We start from the raw sequence: 23,852 nt of genomic DNA on the forward strand, positions 1-23,852 counted from the left end.
GAGAAGATGGACTCTGAAAAACAAACTGAGGGTTCTAGAGGGGAGGGGGGTGGGAGGATGGGTTGGCCTGGTGGTGGGTATTGAGGAGGGCACGTTCTGCATGGAGCACTGGGTGTTGTGCACAAACAATGAATCATGGAACACTTCATCTAGAACTAATGATGTAATGTATGGGGATTAACATAAGAATAAAAAAAAATTAAAAAAAAAAAAAAAACTAATGATGTAATGTATGGTGACTAACATAATAAAATAAAATTAATAATAAATAAATAAATAAATAAACAAACAAACCCTCACATATGACCACTGGTACTTTCCATGCCCCTTACTTTGTTTCATTTATCTCTAGAACTTATCACTGTCTGCAATAAAAAATATTTCAGTGTATATTTGCCCCACTGATGCCCCCCTCCCCAGAATAAACTTCACGAGAATGAGGATGTTCTAGCTGTTTGCTCAGTTCCTTGAACAGTTGTGAGCACATAGTAAGCATAGAATTTCTTAAATGAACCTTGAGATTATAAGCACAATTCCCTTAGATTATCAGTAAGAAAACAACTCCACAAATCTGAAGGTAAAAAGGAATCTAAGCAGAGAAGAGACGTTACAAAGTCCATACAACTGATGCCCTATTGCATAGTAACTAAGAACACAGGTTTCAAACTTGGACAACAATGGATTCCAGTCCACTTATTAGTAGTGACCTCACAGGTCTACTACTAACTTTCCATATAAAATTTACCCAATATAAAATAGGAATAATAATAGCACCAACTTAACGTCGTTATTTAAAGTGATTAAATATGACAGTGTGTAAAATACTTACAAAACAGCAAGTGAGTGCTTAATAAAAGGGAACTAACATCATCATCATCATTATCACCATCATCATCTCACTCAGGCTCCATAGCCTAATATTTCCCCCAAAATTCCTGGTAAGCCTGGCTATCTAGTTGCTAAATCCATACAGCTGAGAAGTGGCAAGTTAGAGAGAGAAGGAGTTGCCAAAAGCCCAGAGCAGTAAAAAGATGGGAAGAAAATTAAAGTTTTCCTGAGGCACTGCATTACAGCACAATAATAATGTCCATGGGGATGGTGCTTAGCCACTAAGAAAAAGATGACATTACATTTAATACATTCTTTTAAGATGGGAAGAAAATATAATTCTAAAATTAGGAAGATTTACTTCAAAATGGTTTACACAAACTTTTTGTGTGAAAGATAAACTTCCATTACCTTCAAAATTCACCTCCTACAGAAAAGGAGTAAATGAGGCATTATTCTACAGAAGGCTTGGATATCTCTGCTATAAAGACCCATCAGTGTGATTTATGCCAATCTCTCTAGTGTTATTTTTGACATCCTATTAAAGGTCAAATTGTCTCAATATAGGATCATTCTTCTCTCATAATCTGTAATGGATCACCAATGTGGATTTGAGGGAGGTAGTAAATAATTCCATTTTACTGTCTCAGTGACATTGCTACAACCCTGTAAAAAATCTGCATTTATTTATTCTATTTCCTTTAATGACAGAATAACCAGAGTCCTCCCTTAGAGATTAGGAAGAAAATCAAATTTCAAAATCAAAACCACATTCCAAATTTCTTAAAAGATATTTTTTTGTTCAATTCCTTTGTAAAAACATTGGTCACCATTTAACATACAGTGGCAACAAAATGCACCCAATTCACATGCATCAACAAGTCAATAAATCATAATACACAGACAACATGAATTTCAAACGAACAGTACTAAAGTAGCTCATGTTGTATTTAACTATAGTTATGGTGCTTCCAATAAAGAAATAGCTAATATGAGAAAAAAGATTCCAGTTTCAATCTGAAATAAGGTTATTTGTGACAAGTACCATGAAACTATGATTTTATGAAGTCATTATCTTAAAGGGAGCCATTTTTCAGAAATCACTTTGTGCCAAGCACCAATACTCATGTAGAATAAGATTTTGAAAAGATGTGTACCTTAGGTTAAGGACAAAAGGTCTCCATTTTTTGAAAGTTAATTATCTGAATGATTCAAATATTTATTGTGCCCCCAAATTAAAATACCTTTCAACATGAAGGTTATATATGCTATGTTTTGACACTTTAAATAATTCTGTAGACATTCAGCTAAACTGAAATCTTCCGTAGCACTGGATTACTTTCAAGAGCAAAAAGTGAAAACCAATAATCAAAGCCCTTTCTAAGCTCACAGGCAAGGTTTCTGGATATGGGATTTAATTAATAAGAAAAATTAAGCACCACAATAAAATAGTTTTTAGAAAACAGAAAGGACTGGCAATATACAAGTTAGGAACAAATGCACTTAGACATTTTAAAAAATTGTTTAAATAAGCACTCTAATCCTTTCAGCTAAAATAATAAATTCTTTTTGGTGTGTATGTAGTACTATGTGGAACATAAAAACCACAATTCTCCTTAAGAAGTCAAGTTCTATAATTCTAATTTGATCAAATGAGACTACTGTATTATTTGTACATAATAAGAATGTCATATATTTATTTTTATATTATATGATTTATTTTCTTCTTTTTTCTCAAAAATCTATGATTCAAGGAGAGCTCTAAATTATTTTGGAGTGCACAGATGGTAATTTATGACAAATTGCCTTGTGGGAAAAAATAGCCCCTCTGAAAATAAGAGGTCAAAGTAAATATGTGCAAATAAAACTTTAAACTAAGGTAACTATAAATACAGCCATCTTAGAAGTTTTCCTTCTTTTGCATCTATTTAGCAACATAAATAATTTCAGTGGCCCAGTTATTTTAATTTCAGTTCTTCTCCTCCATGATGTGTTTACTCTTACAAGTAAGAGTAATTTTTTAGCATATGTAACAGACCACATGCTAACAAACTTTAAGGGCTCATAAAATTAAAATTTATGACTCATATATAGTTGTACTATATATGTTAGATATGCAAGGCTGAAAAGCAATCTCAACCTAGAATATTATTTAAACATCACAAAAGAAGAAGACCAAAAAAAAAAAAAAAAAAGATTTCTCACGTAACTTTTGACTACTAGACTATTCATAGCAAAAAATAAAAATATAAAATATTTAGTTTTCACCTCAAAGTAAGTTATCCAGAAATAAAACACACTAAACAAAACATCAGATTATGAGTATGGAGACTCAGATTCATTCAATTCAGATGAGAAGATGCTTTGGGGAAAAAGAAATCCATCCCAAACAATCAAATTTGTATCTCATTAACCTCCCAAACACAACTTCAACTTCACCACTTATACCATAAGCCATCTTGACAGTTCCCATTTTCTTTTTCTCTAAAAAAAATTTTAGCCTCTTAATCTCCAAGTGTCATGTCAAACCCCTTATTTTACCTTAATTCCACAATCCCCATTTATAAAAGACCCTAAAATAATCATTTTCTTCTCCTTAGGAGCAGAAGCTACCATGTTATGATTCAAAATTGAGAAATTAAAGATTAAAAAAATCAACTAAAAATAATACACTTATTAACATACATGGTTTTATGTAGTAGGGACACCACATAATTACTCATTCTGATTAAACCTCTGGCTCTTGAGACAGTGAGGTCAGAAAATTAAAATGAGTAATAGATACTTAGAATACTTAAAGTGTGTGTTTATCTTGAATTGACTAAGAGTTTAAAAAATGACTAAAATTATATGATTGTAAATGTTCAATGTAAAACAGTACAAAATTCATGTTGCCAAATAGAGTAAAAAAACAAAAAACCTTTAACTTATATTAAACACCTTAAATAATGTGGCAAAAATCTCAAGGCTGAGTTGTAACTAGAGAACAACAGCGAAGACGGAAGATCCTTTCATGCATGCACACACATGAAGTAACAAATACTCAAACCCCAACTCAGTACAGTATGTCAATGACTGATACTTAAATGATATTTTGATATATAAAGAAAAAGAAAAAGGTAAAATGTTGACTGCCATTGATGAAAAAGCATTTCAACAATTTACACAAAATGGATACTAAACATTTTTAAAAAGATGTCCTAAGAAAACCAAGCCACAATAAGTTAGTGTTTTCCATAATACATGCTGAATTATTTGATCCCATATCTATACACTGTTATTGTCTTAATTCCTAAATGTTGTGACAGCATATTTAGTAATTGAGGTACATTAGTTTACATTTTTTTATAGATACTCTAAGAGGGTTAATTTTTCTTTTCCAGTTTTTCATCTTCTTCACCTCCTCCAAAGAAAAACAAAGGAAACATTCCTAGAATGCAGCCAATAGTCACCCCAACAGCTTTGCCCTAAGGAAACAAAAGAAAACATTTTTTGAAAGTTATTTTATCCCTGAAAGAAGAATCCTTGCCTAAGTATCTACGATAAATAATTACTATATATTATAAAATTCAACTGTAATTGCATTTCTTTTGATCATAGTAACTTAAATGTAAAAATAAGCCACATATGACAAAGGAGGCAAGAATATGCAATGGAGAAAAGATAGTCTCATAAATGGCGTAGGGAAAACTGGACAGCTACACGCAAAAGAATGAAACTGGACCACTTTCTTACACGATACACAATAATAAACTCAAAATGGATTAAAGATCTAAATATAAGACCTGAAACCATAAAAATCCTAGAAGAAAACATAGTAATCTCTTGAACATCAGCCTTAGCAACATTTTTCTGGATCTGTATCCTCAGGCAAGAAAAAACAAAAGCAAAAATACACAATTGGGACTACTTCAAACTGAAAAGCTTTTTGCAGAGCAAAGGAAACCATCAACAAATGACAAAGCAATCTACTAAATGGGAGAAAATATCTATAAATTATATAACCAATAAGGGGTTAATATCCAAAATATATAAAGAACTCATACAACTTAACACCAAAAAACAATCTGATTAAAAAATGGGTAGAAGACCTGAATAGACATTTCTCCAAAGAAGACATACAGATGGTCAACACACGAAAAAGTGCTCAATACTACTAATCATCAGGGAAATGCAAATCAAAACCACAATGAGATATCACCTCACACCTGTCAGAATGACTAAAATAAGAAACACAAGAAACAAGAAGTGGAGAAAAAGGAACTCCCATGCACTGCTGGTAGGAATACAAACTGGTGCAGCCCTGTGGAAAACAGTATGGAGGTTCCTTAAAAAATTAAAAATAGAACTACCATATGATCCAGTAATCACACTACTGGGTATTTACCCAAAGAATACAAAAACACTAATTCAAAAGGATATATGTACCACTATGTTTATTGCAGCATTATGTACAATAGCTAAACTATGGAAACAGCCCAAGTGCACATACACACACACACACACGAATATTATTCAGCCATAAAAAAGAATGCAACAACATGATGGATCTAGACGGCATCATGCTAAGTGAAGTAAGTCAGAGAAAGACAAATGCCATATGATTTCAATCATATGTGGAATTTAAGAAAAAACAAAGGGGAGGAAAAAAGAGAAACAGACCAAAAACAGACTCTTAACTATAGAAAACAAAGAGATGGTTATCAGAGGGGAGGTGGGTAGAACAGGTGAAGGGGATTATCTTATCTTGATGAGCACTGAGTAATATATAGAATTTTTCCATCACTATTTATAGTACACCTGAAACTAACACTGTATGTTAACTAGACTGAAATTAAGAAAAAAAAGACAAGAAATAACAAATATTGGTGAGGATATGGAGAAAAGGGAACCTTTGTGCACTGCTGGTCAGAATGTAAATTGGTGTAGCCACTATGGAAAACAGAATGAAGGCTCCTCAAAAAATTAAAAATAAAAATACCATATGACCCACTAATTCCACTTCTGGGTATTTACCCAAAGAAAATAAAAACATTAATTTGAAAAGATATATAAATAACCCTATATTTAGTGCAGCATTATTTACAATGGCCAAGATACGGAAGCAACCTAAGGGTCCATCAATACATGAATAAAGAAGATGCAGTATATGTGTACATGCATGCACACATACATATACATGTATGCAGGTGTATATGTATATGCATGTATACATACATATATATTGCACATATGTATGTGCATGTACACACACACACACACACACAATGGAGTATTACTCAGCCATAAAAGAGAATGAAATCTTGCCATCTGTGACAACGTAGATGGACCTAGAGGGTATTATGGTACTTGAAATAAGACAGAAAAAGACAAATAACATATGATTTCACTTACATGTGGAATCTAAAAAACAGAACAAACAAAAAGCAGAAACAGACCCATAGATACAGAAAACAAAGTGGTGGTTGCCAGAGAGGAGGAGATGGAGGGTATGGGTGAAATAGGTGAAGGGCAATAAGAGTACAAATTTCCAATTATAAAATAAATAAGTCATGAGAAAGAAAAGTACAGCATAGGAAATATAGTCAAAAATGTTATAATAACTTTGTATAGTGAAGGATGGTGACCATACTAATTGTGATATTTTGTAATATATATAATTGTTGAATCACTAGGTTGTACACCTGAAACTAATATAATATTGTATGTCAACTACACTTCAATTAAAAAAAAATTAAGCTACAAAAAGGTTCTAGAACAAGTAATATTTAAAGTTCAATGCAACTAGGAAAAGTTTTTTCAAATTGCCATGAAATAACACCAAAGAAAAATTCAAGTAGAAAAATACCTTTTAGAAACGTCTGAAGATAGGGGAAAAAAAAACCTCACCAAATACTCTCAATATATTTGGATTTGCTCCTTTTGTATATATTCCTTTTCAATATTTATTCCCATGTATACCTAATTATATGTAGGTCTAATCGTTATGTAAACATAGCTTTGTTTTCTGCCTCAATTCTTACCCCAGAGCCACATATGTTATAATAAGCTCTTTTTTCAAACTATTTCATAAACTTAATAGAAAACTTCTAAACTCCACTGAATTGATGGCCTATAATCTGTTTAAATCTCTCCTTATACCATTAAAAGTCACTGCTACTTTTTCACCAGTATAAGTGATATTACAATAAACATTTTTATGTATAGTTTTTCCCAATGATTTATTTAAAAATCAAATAATATGAATATTTGTGCATATTCATAAGGTAATGAATGCCATGCTGTCTATTCTACACAAAAAGGACTGCAAAAACATATATACCAATTGAAATATAGTTGACCCTTGAACAACACAGGTTTGAACTGTGTGCATCCACTTATATGTGGGCTTTTACAGTGCAGTACTCCTAAATGTATTTTCTTTTCCTCATGATTTTCTTAGCAACATTTTCTTTTCTCTAGCTTACTTTATTGTAAGAATACTGTTTATAATATGTATAACATATAAAATATGTGTTAATCGACTATGTATGTTATTGGTAAAGCTTCCAGTTAACAGTAAGCTATTAGTAGTTAAGTGTTTGGGAAGTCAAAAGTTTTATGTGGATTTTCAACTCATGGGGGAGATGGTGCCCCTAACCCCCAGCTTGTTCAAGGGTCAACTGTATATGTATATGTATATGTATATGTACATGGATATACACACACCAATTTTTGTACAACCATACCTACTCTATGAACACTTTAAAATTTTTATTTTTGTAAATAATTTTTAAAATTTGCATTTCTAGGATGATCATCAAGGTTAAGCCTCTTTCAATTAAGTTTTAGTTCCTCATATAAACATTTATTGAGAATCTACTATGTGCCAAACTCTGTGCTAGCTACCAGAGAGAGAAAGACTAATTAGACGCAGTCGCTCTCTCTCTCCCAGGAACTTCCAGTTAGTTATACAGAGAAAAGCAAATAAATAAAACAAGTTCTATCAAACATTACAGGTGCTATGACAGCTACATAACCAACAGTCTTGAATAAAATGTTTTTTTCCTATACATTGTCCATTTATCTATCAGACCCTACAAGTTTTCTAATAAATTTCAAGATTAGACATTAGTGTTTGACAACAGCTTGCATAAATATTTTCAATTCTGTTATTTTTGGGTTTTTGGTCATGGTAGTAGTGATGGTGGTATGCCCATGCTTTATATTAACAGTCAGACTTGTCATTTTCATCATGTCAAACTTCGGAAAGAATCACTCCTACAGAGTTTTAATAAGCAGAAATTTTCTTCATTCCAGAGGCTGAAAAAGTTAATCCTAGATTCTTATCTTGACCTGAAAGTTTGTATTCATTTATATTTATTTATAAACACAGAGAGAGACTATTTTATTTTAGATTCCTGACTTTCCCATATACATGAAAGGTCCATTGCCACTTCTACTTCTCACCCATTCTGTTAGAATGCTTGTTACTATTGTCCATGGAAACCAAGGCTTTCCTCCCCACTCACTGTAGGATTCCCAGTTAATGAGTTCCAACCCAATTATCTCAATGGGGCATAAAGTCAATAGGGCAGAGAGGGAGGAAAAAAGTGGGATATCCTTTTCTGGCTCCCTGATTTAGAACCTGAAACATCTTTCCATTGAAAAATCAGTTACTTATATATTATTATCAGGTCTTATGATAGTCTAGGCCTTATAATTAACTACACTGGGGCTAACCTAAGAACTTGAGTACATCCATAATATGGCTCTGCAAGAAAATATTTTCTGAGTTTCAAACAGCCAAATTACAAATGAAGTTTTAAAATACAACCTATGTCAACAGGAACCCACATGTGCATTTGCATATATTCCATTATGGGTAAATGTCAGAGTTAGCTTATGTCATGAATAGATTGCTGATCACTAACTTAATTCAGGCTATTTGTTAATTGAATGTTATGTTACAGAGTAGATTTGATCCTAACATAAAAGACGCAGAGTCAACAACTAAGAAATAGAATCACTTCATATGCTGGTAGAAGATTTATCAAAATACACACACATATACACACTATATATATATATACACACACACACACACACACTAGCTTAGTAATTAAAGTACTTTTATAATAGGAAAAGGGAATGGATCTGCTTATAATACAGAAAGAAAACAGAATTATGAATTACATGAGAAGAAAGCCCGAAAATAATCTTCTCTTGATCCTAACTGTAGTGCTAAAATGTTAAGCCAAATTGCTAGAATGTTAGAATATCCTCATTCTTCAACAACTGTGGCAGATATTAGCCAGCTAATCTCACTTCAATTTATCTACAAATTGCAGGATATGGACACATATATATGATTTTTTACAAAGAAATAGGTAAGTCTAAGGTGGAACATGAAATCTGCATTTCTAACAAGTTTCCAGGTAGTGTTGATCCTGCTGGCCCTGGCATTACACTTTGAGAAGCACTGTCCTGTATAATCTCACTTTCTCCCATGGTTTCAACTATCACCTTTCCAGTGAGGCCTGCAGACCCTCCTATTTAATCCTGCAAGCTATCTCCATCCCAGCACTCCCAACCTCTTTTACCCTTCTCTGCCTTCTTTTTTTCTTTAATTCCTTTAACATTTGTGAACTTCTAGTACATTAAACATTTTATCAGATTTTTTATTGTCTTCTCTCCACTGTTAAAATTAAGATCCACCAGAAAAAAAAGATCTTGTTTTGTTAACCAATATATTCAAAACTCCTACATATGTACTGTGCATACAGTAGGTAAAAAATGAATATTTGTTGAATGAATGATTGATAATACTCATCATCTCTAATTCAGACCTCTCTAACTCTTGACTTTTAATTCAAATGCCTACTAGGTATCACCACTTGAATGTCTTATAAGCATCTCAAATTCAACTTACTGAATCGAAAACAGAACTCATAACCTTTTCTTACTAACTTGTCCTTCCTCCTTTTCTTCTTGACTTAATTGTTGGCATTGTGATCCATCCAGTTTCCTTTCTATTTAAAATTCTTCACTAGCACTCCATCACCTAGGAATGAGGTTCAAGCTCCTTAGTATAGCTTATACAATGTCTTTCCTGTCTGATCCATTCTTACTTCTCCAATGCTGTTTCCTACTGCTGCTTCAATCTTCAACTACTACATATTATAGTCCAGCAATACCTAATTTCTTGTATTTCTCTGAACATACCCTGTTTTTATCATGTCTTTCTACTTGCTAGTCAATGTATTCAGAATTCTCTTGTTCACCTAGTAAACATCTCATCAATAACACAAAAATCAGCTTAGATCCAATAATCACCAAGAAATCTTCCCACCAAAAGAATTTTCTCCCCACAAAGTATTAATTCTCTTACTTGTGCTATTGCTATATCTAGTGCATAATTCTATAACTGCACTAAATTATCATTTGTTTACATGTCTGGTTCTTCACCTAAACAATTCTTAAAAATAACTGTAATTTATATTCATTTTATGTCCTTCAGTCTCTAGGACATGACAGATATTCCTTCACATTAACTGAATCATATAAAGAATATTCTAAAAATCAAGTACACCTACAAAAAATAGACAATAAAAAATTATTGTTCTTCTGAAAACTGCCAAAGCTTAGACAATTTTTGTTAAAAACTCGATTCAAATCAATTTAGTCTCAAATTTCTCAAAGGACTGAACTATACAGTATCTTGCTCTGGCTACCTGAATTCATTATCATAAACCATATAAAGTACTTACAAAATGTGTACTAACACGTGTTTGCCACATGTCCACTTGTTTTGGTGTAAGATCCGGAATTGACAGGCCTAATCTGGAAGCCAAAGCTTCAACGTAGCCTGCAAGTCTTTAAAAATACACAAGGACAGAATGTAAGTTTTTAAAGAGACACACAAAGGTCCTCAGATAACAAACTAATTGCTACAAAAAGAAATTACACCTGTAACTGGCACTCTAGAAATGGTGTAAATGTTTTTTACAATTTTCATTTTTATTGTGCATAAATATATACAATTCAAAATATTTTAATATTAATATATTCATACATAGATAAACTAATTGACTTAGAGCAATTATTCTCTCTTATTTTATTTTATTTATTTTTATTTTTTTGAGAGAGAGCAAGGAGGGGGGTTGAGGGGGTGGGAGAGGGGCCAAGGGAGAGGGAGAAAGAATCTCAAGCAGGCTCCACACCCAGTGCAGAGCCCAACACAGGGCTCAATCTCACAACCCTGAGATTATGACCTGAGCCAAAATCAAGAGTCAGATGCTTGGGGCACCTGGATGGCTCAGTTGGTTAAGCATCTGCCTTGGGCTTGGGTCATGATCCCCGGGTCCTGGGTTTGAGCCCCGCATGGGGCTCCCTGCTCAACAGACAGCCTGCTTCTCTCTCTCCCTCTGCTGCTACCCCTGCTTGTGCGCACATGTGCTCTCTGTCAAATAAATAAAATCTTAAAAAAAAAGTCAGATGCTTAACTGACTGAGCCATCCAGGCACACCTCTCTCTTATTTTAAAAGATCATTTCAAGGTATATAAAAAATTTTTGCAATAAAATGACAGTCATGCACTTACTCCAAATTCAAAGCAAAGCACGTTAACATATGATATTAGATTGGGGTGCCTGGGTGGCTCAGTTGGCTAAGCGTCTGCCTTCGGCTCAGGTCATGATCCCAGGGTCCTGGGACCAAGCCCCGCGTTGGGCTCCCTGCTCGGTGGGGAGTCTGCTTCTCCTTTTCCCTCTGCCCCTTCTCCTGCTCGCTCTCTCTCTCGCTCACTCTCTCTAATAAATAAATAAAATCTTTAAAAATATATATAATATTAGATTGATATACTAAGTAAAACAGCCTAGAATTTTCAGGGCAATCTCAAGTATTTATCAAGTCTAACTTCCCATCATTTATTGGATATAAACTCACTTTGTGAACTGTAAGAAAGAAAAAAATTTGCCAGTTAAACTATGCATACATCAGTTATAAGATGGATCCTAATATCAGATATGTTAAGTTCTAAAAAAAATTGGGTACCTAAGAATCAATAAAATGCATTTGTTATTTAATAATATTTTTTAAAGGCAGAGGAGAAATAGTTCTTAAACATAAAGACTCCCAACAAAATCTTTATCTCTAATCAAAAATAATTAATGATGCAATCTAAAATTAAATGGCCTTAAAATCTATTCGATCACTTGGTTCCATTAAATATAAAAAGCTATCACAGTAGCTGTATTAGTATCACTATTAACCTTAATGTTGGAAATAGGGAAACAGAATGTGTAAAGGGTGTTATCATTATAGATTTATGTCAGGAATTTGAGAAATATAAAATTTCTGCCCTGGCCCAGAAGCAAAGAAACTTTGTGTTTTAACAGTAGCTTTGGCCCCAAACTGCAGTACAGAAGTCTAATACACAGGGTCAGATCACTTATGAAGCTGCCTACCTAGATTATAAGGCTAAGTAAACTTCTAGTAGGCCCAAATCCAAATCTCAAAACTTACCACTCTCATGAACCATGGAAGGAAAAAACAGAGCCAAAGACTGAGCAAAATAGACTATGTTTATCACAATAATTAATGCCAACTTAGTCTAATTTATCCTTCCCAGCCTTCCTCAAGCTCAGGAGGCAGCCCAGGCCATGTGCTGCTTGGAAGAGAGAATGTAAAGTGAGAAAGAGAGAAAGCTGGCCTTTTCTAAGTAGACATCCTTGCTTTGTTTCATCATTCCAGCCACATGGAATAAAGAGAGCAAAAACAGGCCAAACCCATGTATGCTCTGGCCATTATTCTTTTTGAAAGTTCCTCTCTCCAGAAAACATGCCCAGTCAGTATCCTCACATTTGAGCCATATCTCTTATCTTTGAGCTTAGTGGGAGAAGAGTGGGGTGAAATAATGATGGGGTTCTTGGTTTTAATCCTGTCTCACCTTGGAAATGTCTATAAAATACACATGAATACTTCAGTAAATGAGAATTAAACTCTGCTTACATTACAGTCGTCTTAGAAAAACTTTTTCATGTATCAATCTTTTGAGAAGATTTTAAACACAAATTCCAGGTCCCTATACCCAGAGACACAAGTTCTGAGGTATAACCCAGGTATTTGTATTTGATGCACACTGAAGATTTAGTACTACTGATTTAGAAATATTAAATTTAAAACTTTAGTTTGAAAACACACACAATAAATGTCCCATATTTTTTATCTTTCTCAATTAAAGAATGGGGAAGAGAAAGAGAACACACATGCACAAATGAATAAATGAATGGACCTACCCAAGTCCAGCTAAATCTGACACAAGATTTCCCAAAGCAGCAGCTAAAAAATTGAGAAGTGGATAAGTGAATTGTTACACGGAAGTCAGAAAAATCATTATAATATATCACTATATCATCAGTAAAGCACTGATCTGGAAGAGTAATCACAGTTTCTGAAACTACAACAACTATATCCAAAGTAACTCATTGGATAGCTCTGAATCTCAAGATTTCAAAATAGAACACAAGTCTCTTGGGATTATAGTGTTCTGCTTCCATCAAGTAGTAGGATTTTTTCTGTTGTGGAAGCCAGTTTCCATTTTGGTTTCAATACCTATACAGTATTTTGTAGCTTTATCTTTCATTACATTTAAGGAAATTTGGATATTTGGAAGTTAAAGTAAAGCTTTATGCATAGCTCTGAAATTCAAGAAAATCATAGAGAAGTGACTCCTTCATGAATTCATCTACTTCATGCTTTCTACACAATAAACACAACACTGAACCATTCCTAAATTTCACTATCATGAAAAACAGAGTGGTAACTAGGGGAAAGAAAGTAATAGAACCAAATTAGACTTTCAATCTTATATTTCCTTCTTTGATTTTTCTACCCAACTTGAAAATAAATTAGTAAAAACAAGAGTAAAAAGGTTTTGGGGTAACACTGAATTAAGAGAAAAACTTAACTTTAACATAGTCAGTACAGCATTGTTACTTATTAACTAACATAAAGTGCCTAAAATTTCCCAGGAAAAAAGTGCTACATATACAAAATTAAGAATTTGAAGAATAGGATTAAGGAGACAAACTAACAGACATCTCAATGAGTAAATTTATTTAAATAAATCATCCTCTTCTAAGTCTAACCTGCTAAAATGTTTTATAAATATAAGTACAATGGAATAATAATATGACTTATTAAATACCTGCCATAGTTGAAATTCCCAAAATAATTCCAATAGACATCTCAATATGGGTTCCCTGAAAAATGATTACAAAGAAATTAATCTTAAAAATTAACGCTGAAGTGACTATAAAAACAGCAAAGTATTAATAAAAACAGATAAATTGGTTAAGCCCATAGGTTATTGCAGCAAAATTATATATATAAAATATGCATAAATATTCATATAATGCAGTAATGCACTTAACTATTAAATACATGCATTCATACAGAAACATCAATATCATTTGATTCATTAAAATTAGGCTTTTATAAAAAATAAAAATAGCAACAAATATAATTATAATACAAATAGCAATATAATCCATCATTAAAAATCTAGAATTTAGATTTTCCAACCACAAAGATTCTTTAAACCTCCTGGAACACAAAGACCAACTCACCTAATTTTAAATTCTGAGTGATACATCTATATTATTGGTATTTACTCTATCAAAGGAGTAAAAAAAAAAAGCAAACTAAACTAATTTCTAGGGACCCAAGAGATCACAGACTTCAAAAATTATCTTTATAACACTGAGTTCTAACCATTAAGTAGTGAGATGACATGATTCATTTATGAGCAACAATAGCATTTTGCACAATAGATAGAACCTCAGTAAAAAACAAGGTACTGAATTTACTGAGTTTCTGACTTTCCACATCCATCCCATTCCCCTATAGACAAGAGGGACTTGTATTTTTACTTCCACTTTAAAGAGAAGGAACTGAAATGAAGATTAAACAATTCTAATGGGTTATTATACAGAATAAAGAAGAAATACTACGATCTATTGTGCTAATTGAGTTCTAATGCTTGGGCAATGCTCCCATAAGTAGACTTAATTTTCCTCCTAAATACTGATGATTGAAAATTTCTAAATAAATTTAAAAATCTCAATGATATTTATGGAGGGAAAAAAAAAGAATGTCCTATCTGGTATGTAGAAATATTGCATTACTCAACTATTTATAAAACTGGAGAGGGGCTCCTGGGTGGCTCAGTCGGTTAAGTGTCTGCCTTTGGCTCAGGTCATGATCCCAGAGTCCTGGGATCGAGCCACGCATTGGGCTCCCTGCTCAGCAGTGAGTCTGTTTCTTCCTCTCCCTCTGCCCCTCCGCCTGCTTGTGCTCTCTCTCAAATAAATAAAATCTTAAAAATAAAAAAAAAATAAAATAAAATAACTGAAGAGAAGCTGAGTTAGTTTCCTCATTTTTCTCTCGCCTAGGCCTTTTGGTTCCACCCCTTTAAAATACAATTCTTGGGGCGCCTGGGTGGCTTAGTTGGTTGAGCGACTGCCTTCAGCTCAGGTCGTGGTCCTGGAGTCCCAGGATCGAGTCTCGCGTCGGGCTCCCTGCTCAGCAGGGAGTCTGCTTCTCCCTCTGACCCTCGTCCCCCCCTTAATGTCCTCTCTCTCTCAAATAAATGAATAAAATCTTAAAAAATAAATAAAATAAAATACAATTCTTGTTGGATATGGAGAGAAAAGCCTGATGCATAAAAGTCTCCAAGGTATTTAAAATCACAAGGAAGGCTGTGAAGGAATCCAAAAGAAACAGATTTCTGAAGAAAAAAAGGAACAGACCATGCATAAGGAATAAAGATGTGTATCTTTAATATGGATGGGGAAAAAAAAACACAAGAAAAACCCCCACAAAAAACTGGAGCACTAATATAGAAAAAAGGTACCTGACAGGTACAGTATATAAAAAATAAATATAGCATCCTTAGCAGCAACAAATCATTAGGAATGCCCCAGGAAAACTCTGTTTGCAATACATGTATTTAAAAAGTATTCAAATGCTTTATCATTTAATTGAATTTAAGAAACCTGAAGGACCTTCTAATAACATAAAAAGCTTCAAATAAAGTCAAAGACAGTTTTAGGATAATGGACTACCAGTCTTTACTTTTTCCCATAGTTACATCAAGTTTTATCTTGTACATCTAATACTAATTATCTTCAATTTATATCTGGTTCATCATCTGAATACAATTAAACTACTCTAGAATTCTAACAAATTCTATTCCAATTAAATTGTAAGAAACATAATCCAAAAAACCCACCAAACATGTCATAAAAAGCAATCCTAGTAATATAAAAATATAATAAAAAACTATGAAACCAAAGGCTGAGTATGAACAGCAGCCAACAATAAAGGTCAATCTATTACAGGAAGTTACATAGGAATTTGTTTTGATGACTACAACTAGACTAGCAACCAAGATAGGACAACAGGAAAGAGGAAAACATCAAATGTCAGTGGCATGACAGAAAAGAAGAATCAAATATTTCCTTAACTTACTATCTTAAAACAGTCATAGCTGTCCCACAATGTTAGGAGTCAATCAGTGTTTTTAAAAAATTAAAAGGTGAAAAACATTCTTAAGATAATGATGACTACTTATTTTCCTATTCATAGACTCTAGTTATATTATTTATATATTTTAGTTTCAGCAGTCTATTTAAAACCTCCTTGGGAAATTGCACTGTCCCTGACCTAGTTTGCAATTATCACCGAATAACAATTTTGCTACACATACTGCTCTTACTCAGATACTGAAGCCAGCGGTCTAAACATTTATCTCAATATTATATAAGTAAAAACTGGTATTATGTCCCTTAAACTGGATTTCAATGTAAACTTCAAGAACAAGTATTATTAACTTGGAGTCAACCATCTCAGACCTGGAAAAATAGTTCACTCTCAGTTATACTAACAATGAGACATAGGCCGAGTAACAGAAAACAGTAAACAACATTACAATAATTTGACTCTAGAGTGTGTGTTTCACTTTATTGGTAGCTGTATTTAGATGCAGATTATCTGTTACTTTAGATATTTATTTCAAATAAGTAATAACACACTGTAAAGTTCACAATCTATGAAGCTACCCAGTTTCCCTATTCCGATCTCTCTTCAAAATCTCTATTCACCCTTCTTTATGCAAAATATATCATCTCAATACTTCCTCAATAGTCTTTTAGTATTTGACTATCTAAGGTCTGCCCTATCGAGGTGGAAAAAACAAATGAATATGAAGGTGGTAGTATGGATACCAGCTGTCAATTAAGAGAAATTTAAATATTAAATTGTATAAAAACCGAAAGAAATATTTGTCACAGAGAAACTTTAATTCAGACAATCTATTTAAAAACACATCAAGTCTTATCTACAGCTTATAAATTCATCATAATGGGAGTTTTCATTATAATTAGATATGATTTATTATGTAGTATCTATTTCAGTAATCTAACCAACTCAAATTTTAGTAATTTCACTAAAAGCAGTGTGGTTCCAAGTTGCTGAATATTTACAGATATATTCTCATATTTGCAGATATATAAATTGGCCAATTTAATTCTTATATACATATTAGGAAAATGTCACAATCAGTCAAAAAACCAGCATTCTGAAATTATATTTTAAAGGCTCTTGCCAGGCTGCTTTGCCAAAGAACTACACAATGGGTGCTTCCACATTCAAGCTGTGCGCATGCTAGAGCACCTGCTGTGACTATTTAAGCATCAGGATACCTTCCTGCTATGTCAACAAGGTGAGGAGCCAGACTTTCTGGATAGCTGAGCACCATTAATCTGACATAAGATGAGACTATATAATAGCAAAAAAAATCTTTTTAGATATTCTTTTAAGAATTTTAGATATCCTTTAAGCAAATTATATAATCCACACAATGTAAATTATACTTTTAGTCCCTGTTTTGAAACCAAATATTCTATTTATGTCCATCTGTAATACATATGACCTCCAAGACACCAAAACAACAAAAAACAAAACGAAACAAAAAAAACCCTTGCTCTCATATGTATTTTTCTCACATTCAATAATCCTAAAATCATTTTTTTCAAGTTAGAGTCAGTGAAGAGAAGTGGATAGAGCACTGGGCAGTTTTAGAAGACTTGCATTTTAATCATGGACTCACCTCTCACTTTAGAAACTGGACCAATGACCAATATTGTTATTCATTAACAAAAGGTGCCATTCAATGGTAGGAAAGGTAAAGAAGCCTTCTCCGAGACTAAACACTTTTAAAGGACACACTTACATTAAAATGACCAGAGCAAAGGGCAACTTTTTTTAAACACTACAATGAAACAAAGACAAAAAGGAGATATACTCAGTATTCTCAACTAAAATTTAAAATACCTTTGGGTCAAATGGATAGACTACATCAAAACACCCTTTAAAACATTTCTGCATGGAAAAACTAAACAAGGAACTAACCAAATAACATATATGTGATGAGAACTGTCAGTAAAATTAAAGAACATCAGAAAATTTTATATACTTTTTCCTTTAATAAGAATGTTGAAACTAGAACAGAATAATATAGACCTAATAAATATGTGTTTATAATTGTCAATGCTTTACCAAAAGTCTTAATGATTAATACATATAATGCCTTAAAACTGAATGATAGTTTAATTAACATGAAATATAGTAAAAAGTAGCCTTGTTCATTATGATGTTAACTAAAATTTTATAGCTAGGATATATAAATTATTAGGAAAATTTAGACCACATTAATTTCTTTATTAACTCAAAATAGAAGGGGTGAAAGAAAGAACTTACTGCAACAATCATAATTGCATTATCCAAAAAGCCAAACCCTATGAAAGGTATCGCATTGTGGATGAATACTGAAAAACATCAAAAAGAGAAAATATATTTTAGGTTTTCTATAACTTTAAATGAGAAAACAGACCATATGATTAAAGACTCCTAAACAGATCTGACAACCTTTGAAATTTGCTTTTCATTCCCCATAGCCAAAAGATTCTGCTCCTGCTATAAGTTTACTTCCTAGAAGCCACACTGGGAAAACAAAACAAAATTAAAAAACATGTAACATGTAAAAATAACTGTGTTAGATTTCTGGGTTGTTTTCTTACTAGCTACACATAAAAAGTACATACAGTTAACGGCAGAACAAATAAGTAAATACATATTATGAGTACCATGCTTTACCTGTTTAATTACTATTGATATCCATCTGTTTCTTATACCTAAAGACTGATATCATAAAATTAATATCCATATTAGAAATAATAAAAAATACCCTGAATCAATTTCAGGGAAGCTATATGGTCACTTTTACTCACTAAACAATTTTTGGACAAATGTGAGAAAAATGTGATTATCTCATCTATATTAGCCATCTATATGCAGTCTCTTCCCCCCTCACAATATCAAAATCCCTGAAAGCTTTCACAAACTATTTGATTTAAATCAAAACGTAATTTGGCCTCTTCCTAACAAAGGCACACCTTACCTTATCTATCTAATACAGAATCTGAATGACCTGACATAATAGAAGTGTAACTAGGAAGAACTAATACCTATATAAATTTTATACATTCAGTCTCATTTTTTTCATATTTGGATCTTCAGCACGTTGCAGAATGCATAGTGCATACCAGATACTCAATGAATATTAGTTAATTAAGTTGAGGACCAGTAACCTGGAAAGGAAGAGAATTCCATATTAAGACAATTGAAGGCAGACTGTGAAACAGATTAAAAGCTGGGCTAGTTAAAAGACTTTATTCTGATTCATCTATAAAATTGCCAAGACATAGCCAACAACAATTCAACAGATGACTTTTTTAGATAAACATCAAACTTGTGAATTTTATAACATATCCAAAAAATAGTTCCTTAAGCGAATTGGTTGTATGTGTTTTTCCTTTTAATGCAGTTAAGTCCATAGAAAGTATAATTAAAATATAATCCAGAAGTTAAAAAAATTTGACATTAGTCTAGTGAGTTCTGCACCAACCCAGGAAAGGCTAAAAAACAGTAAACAAAACAAAACAAAAAAACACTCTACCCAAAACCACTACTGAAGACTAAGATCACAGGAAAAGGGTGTATATATCCTAGATCATTTCAGATTTCTTCTTGCTATCAAGTAAGAATGTTCAAGATAAAAAGTAGCATCTTTTTAATTATAAAGAATATTATTTTTAAAAAGGTATTATTTTAAAAGCTATTAAAGATGGTAAAAATCAAATAGCACATTAATGACATGGGATTTCTCAATTAAAGAGTCTAGCCTTAGTTCTTTGATTTTGCCTAAGTCTAGTTGCTTAACTACTAGACATTCAAAATTTTATAATAAGCAACTTTGAAGTATAAAATATATCAAGTTTTTATGCTTAGACCTAAATAAATGCATCATATAAGTAAAAATTTATTGTCAACACAAAGGAAAAAATACAATTTTCAAATTGTTAAATAAACATGAACTGGACACTCCACCATGCATGAGATACAAAGATAAGTAAGACTTGGTTACCAACCCTCAAGAAATTTGGGTAAGATAACATACCATATCAACAGTCAATTTCAATATAACCAACTGATAATAGTATTATACAGTGTTATGGACATGAATTTGCATGAATCTAGGCTAGGAGAATCAGGAAAAATTACCAGGGGAATTAAAGTCTTCAAGAATTCTTAAATGTTTTGGTATTTGGGAAAAGTTACTTATTTCTAATATAAATTATATTCTACCTCTGAGAGAAAAAAGAACTGGCTAGTTAATAAGTTTTAAAAAATCAAGTAAGTTTGCTCTCCAGTATGTAATGATCTCCTATTAATTTGTGATTTCTTCAATTTCCTTTGGGAAATACTACTCTAAAACAGCAAATCACATCTACTATTTAGCTTTCGCTTAAAACCTACTCGAATTCACTGTACTGTTAAAACATTCTCTTCTTTTACTGTCTTTATAATAAGATCCCAAACTGTTTTACATTATGCCAGTGTTAGCCTTGACTATTTATTCCCATCTTAACAGAGTAAAGAAAGCACACCAGCACCATTATAAGCTTCTTCTTCCTGGTGGTCTTAAATGAACTTAGCTTTCTTCATCATCATAAACAGCAAGCTGTAAGTATTTTCTCCACCAGAGAACAGTTCTACCTAGCCCAGACTTTCTAGTTCTGAAATTACCCAACTTAAATCCAAACTAAAGTGAACATATCCTTTTTTCTGGGAATTAAGAAAACCTTACCATAAGCATAATTTTATTTCTAGACGGTAACAACAGTTTAACAATGTTAGATACTGATTCCATAATATTATAATATGTTGTAAACCAAGTTTATAAACTTTTTGTTTCGGCATGATAAATTAGATAACCCACTCTATCTGGAAAAATTAAATTTACTGACTCATCTATATTAACAGTAAATGATACAGTTATTTTATATCTAAAAGATAGATGCACAGATATTTAACAATTATAGAACCATTACCATATCTCAGCTGTCCTGGGGTGGGTGGTAGAGCTTCCAACTTTTCTAAAGGGGAAAAAAAGGGTTTAGGTCAAGAATTAGTTACTATAGCATGATTTCTTTTTTATTACAATAAAGAAAATGCCAGCAGATTTACAAAGTGTGAGAATATCAAAGTTTATTCATAAATTTTTGTAGGTTAATGGACCAAAGTTATCCATACAGAAAATAATACTTGGTATGTATTAAATTACAAGGCTAGAAAACAAAACTGAACTTTAGTTACAAGTCTACCATGGAACTTATGACCTTGGGTAATCATTAGTTGTTCATTTTTGTGTTTTTAAAGTCCTTGCATCTATATAATGAACCTGTTTACATTCATTACAGAAAAAAAACCCCTTTGAAATATAGCTACCCTTCTTTAAGATGCAGTGATAAATGACTTAAGAATTATATATACAAACAAACATTGATAGTAAAAAAAAGAATATTCAAATAGACCTAGATATCCTTTAAAAAACAGAAAATAACATTTTTAAAGCAAAGTATTACAACAATGACTTCGCTGGATTGTGTTCTGTTCCTTAATCTCCCTTGATAATATACTGAGTATTTTGAGTTTTGAAACCTATATACTATTGGATAATATAGAATATTCTACACAATAAAATGACCCAAAAAAGTAGGGTGCTATTCAAAATCCTAGGTAACAATAAACTACTTATAATATATAGCATAATAAACACACAAAGTTTTCCCAAGTATAAATCAAAGTAAGTATCTTTAAGTGCCATCATTAAATCTAAAAATTAACAATTATTATAAATAAGCAATGTACCTAATTTCATAACAATAACCATCTCACCATTTGTATAAGTACAAGAGTAAGCTATGGTAAAATGGCAGAGAACATACTTTCTTTATCCTCATCCAGTCCAAAAGAATTAACTGACAGTCTATGGAGAAGAACCCACACCACGAATCACACTGTTCTAAAGATTTAGTATAACCAGACTGTCCAAGGAAATACATTATAAACTGGATATATATTTTCTAAAATATTTATTTATAATCTACAACAACATAAGAACTAAAGAATTTGGTTTTAGAAAAGTAAAAAGCAAATAAATTTCCATTGATAAGCTATATAAAAAAGAAGTATCGTCCATATTTGTGAATGGTATTTTACTAAAAACACATATAGTACCAAAATGGTTCTGCAACAAGAAGTACACTAAAACCTTGAGTTTAGTCAATTATCAGATTATTCAGAAAGTTCTAAGAATGCAAGTTTAAATTTTGTTTTCCCTTTTTGTAGAGGAGTTATGAAATGAAGATATACTAATCTTTGCAGAATTTCACATCTGATTAAAACATATTTTCTATTTATTGACTAACACCATTACCTCAAAATCTATTTTGAAAGCATGCAAATGGTTTTCCAAATGTTAACAAGAAATACAGGATACCGCTGTGCTCCACAGAGTTTTCTGGTGAAGTAAACATGCAAAAGTGGTTACATACCAGAACTATTTGCTAGTTGCATTACTCTCATCATCACTACAGTTCTGACACTGTGAGGAGAAGTCCTTGTCAGTTGACTGGAACATCTTGAAATACCTAAAAATTCAACAAGCAGGACTTTCCCAATAGAATGAGAATATACAGAGTCCTTGCTTTTACTTCGTCAAATTCCCTACATATTCATACTGCACAAAGTACTTAAAATATTTTACAACTCCTAAGAAGAAAGGATAGGAGGTAGGCAAATGTATAAGGTGCAGCAAAGAGAAAACCACCAAATAATACAATCAATATTCCTAATCTTCCTTTCCTATTACCCATAAGGATTAAAAAATTAAAAGTAATGAAAAAATAAAATTTTTAAAGACTGAGAAAGAGAAAGAAATATAAAGGAGATAGAGTAGGGAGGAAAACCACTGGCACAGAGAATAAAGTAAAATCAAAGCAGAGATTCTGCCTCCTGCTTTACAAAGAGCCTATTGAGTAGCAAGAGGAAACATGAAAGGAACATTTTCTAGAAAGTGGAAATTATACTGGAAATTATCCATCAAAATTTTTTTAAATCATAAATTGATCATTTTGAGGACTTTGACACTGTAAAGTACCTTCTTTACTATGTTAACTGAATCAAAACTATATATACCAGAAGTGAAAAACATTGGATGTACAATATACAACAGAACTCCATCTTGGAAATAAGCCCATGCAATCTATACAGGTTTTAAAAATCTATACAAAATTTTCTTTTGACATATTGTAAACTATCTGTACTTACACTGGAAATGTACTCTAATCTAATATTTCATTAAGAAGACTTTGGAGTTCGGGGCGCCTGAGTGGCTCAGTCGTTAAGCGTCTGCCTTCAGCTCAGGTCATGATCCCAGGGTCCTGGGATCGAGCCCCGCATCGGGCTCCCTGCTCCGCGGGGAAGCCTGCTTCTCCCTCTCCCACTCCCCCTGCTTGTGTTCCCTCTCTCGCTGTCTCTCTCTCTGTCAAATAAATAAATAAAATCTTTAAAAAAAAA

At 32.5% G+C, this 23,852-nt stretch overlaps 1 protein-coding gene across 7 annotated transcripts in view; it reads right to left on the reverse strand.

Moving 5' to 3' along the window:
• TMEM65 (transmembrane protein 65) overlaps positions 1 to 23,852 on the reverse strand; it is a 121,089-nt gene that overhangs the window by 62,567 nt on the left and 34,670 nt on the right. For 2 of the 7 annotated variants that reach the window (XM_081816516.1, XM_031037878.2), the window contains 7 exons: positions 22,829 to 22,924; positions 21,323 to 21,367; positions 18,630 to 18,697; positions 14,017 to 14,071; positions 13,106 to 13,148; positions 10,578 to 10,683; positions 1,498 to 4,295 (listed from right to left, as the gene is read on the reverse strand). In XM_081816516.1, coding sequence (XP_081672642.1) covers positions 4,194 to 4,295; positions 10,578 to 10,683; positions 13,106 to 13,148; positions 14,017 to 14,071; positions 18,630 to 18,697; positions 21,323 to 21,367; positions 22,829 to 22,924 — 515 coding nt within the window. In that variant the 3' untranslated portion in view covers positions 1,498 to 4,193. Of the gene's footprint in view, positions 1 to 1,497; positions 4,296 to 10,577; positions 10,684 to 13,105; positions 13,149 to 14,016; positions 14,072 to 18,629; positions 18,698 to 21,322; positions 21,368 to 22,828; positions 22,925 to 23,852 lie in introns of those variants that run through there. The other 5 variants (XM_081816518.1, XM_081816517.1, XM_081816521.1 and 2 more) reach the window with 3 other exon arrangements.

The sequence above is a fragment of the Leptonychotes weddellii genome, chromosome 4 (assembly GCF_054177405.1).
Source record: "Leptonychotes weddellii isolate Sample4059 chromosome 4, ASM5417740v2, whole genome shotgun sequence".
NCBI lineage: Eukaryota > Metazoa > Chordata > Mammalia > Carnivora > Phocidae > Leptonychotes > Leptonychotes weddellii.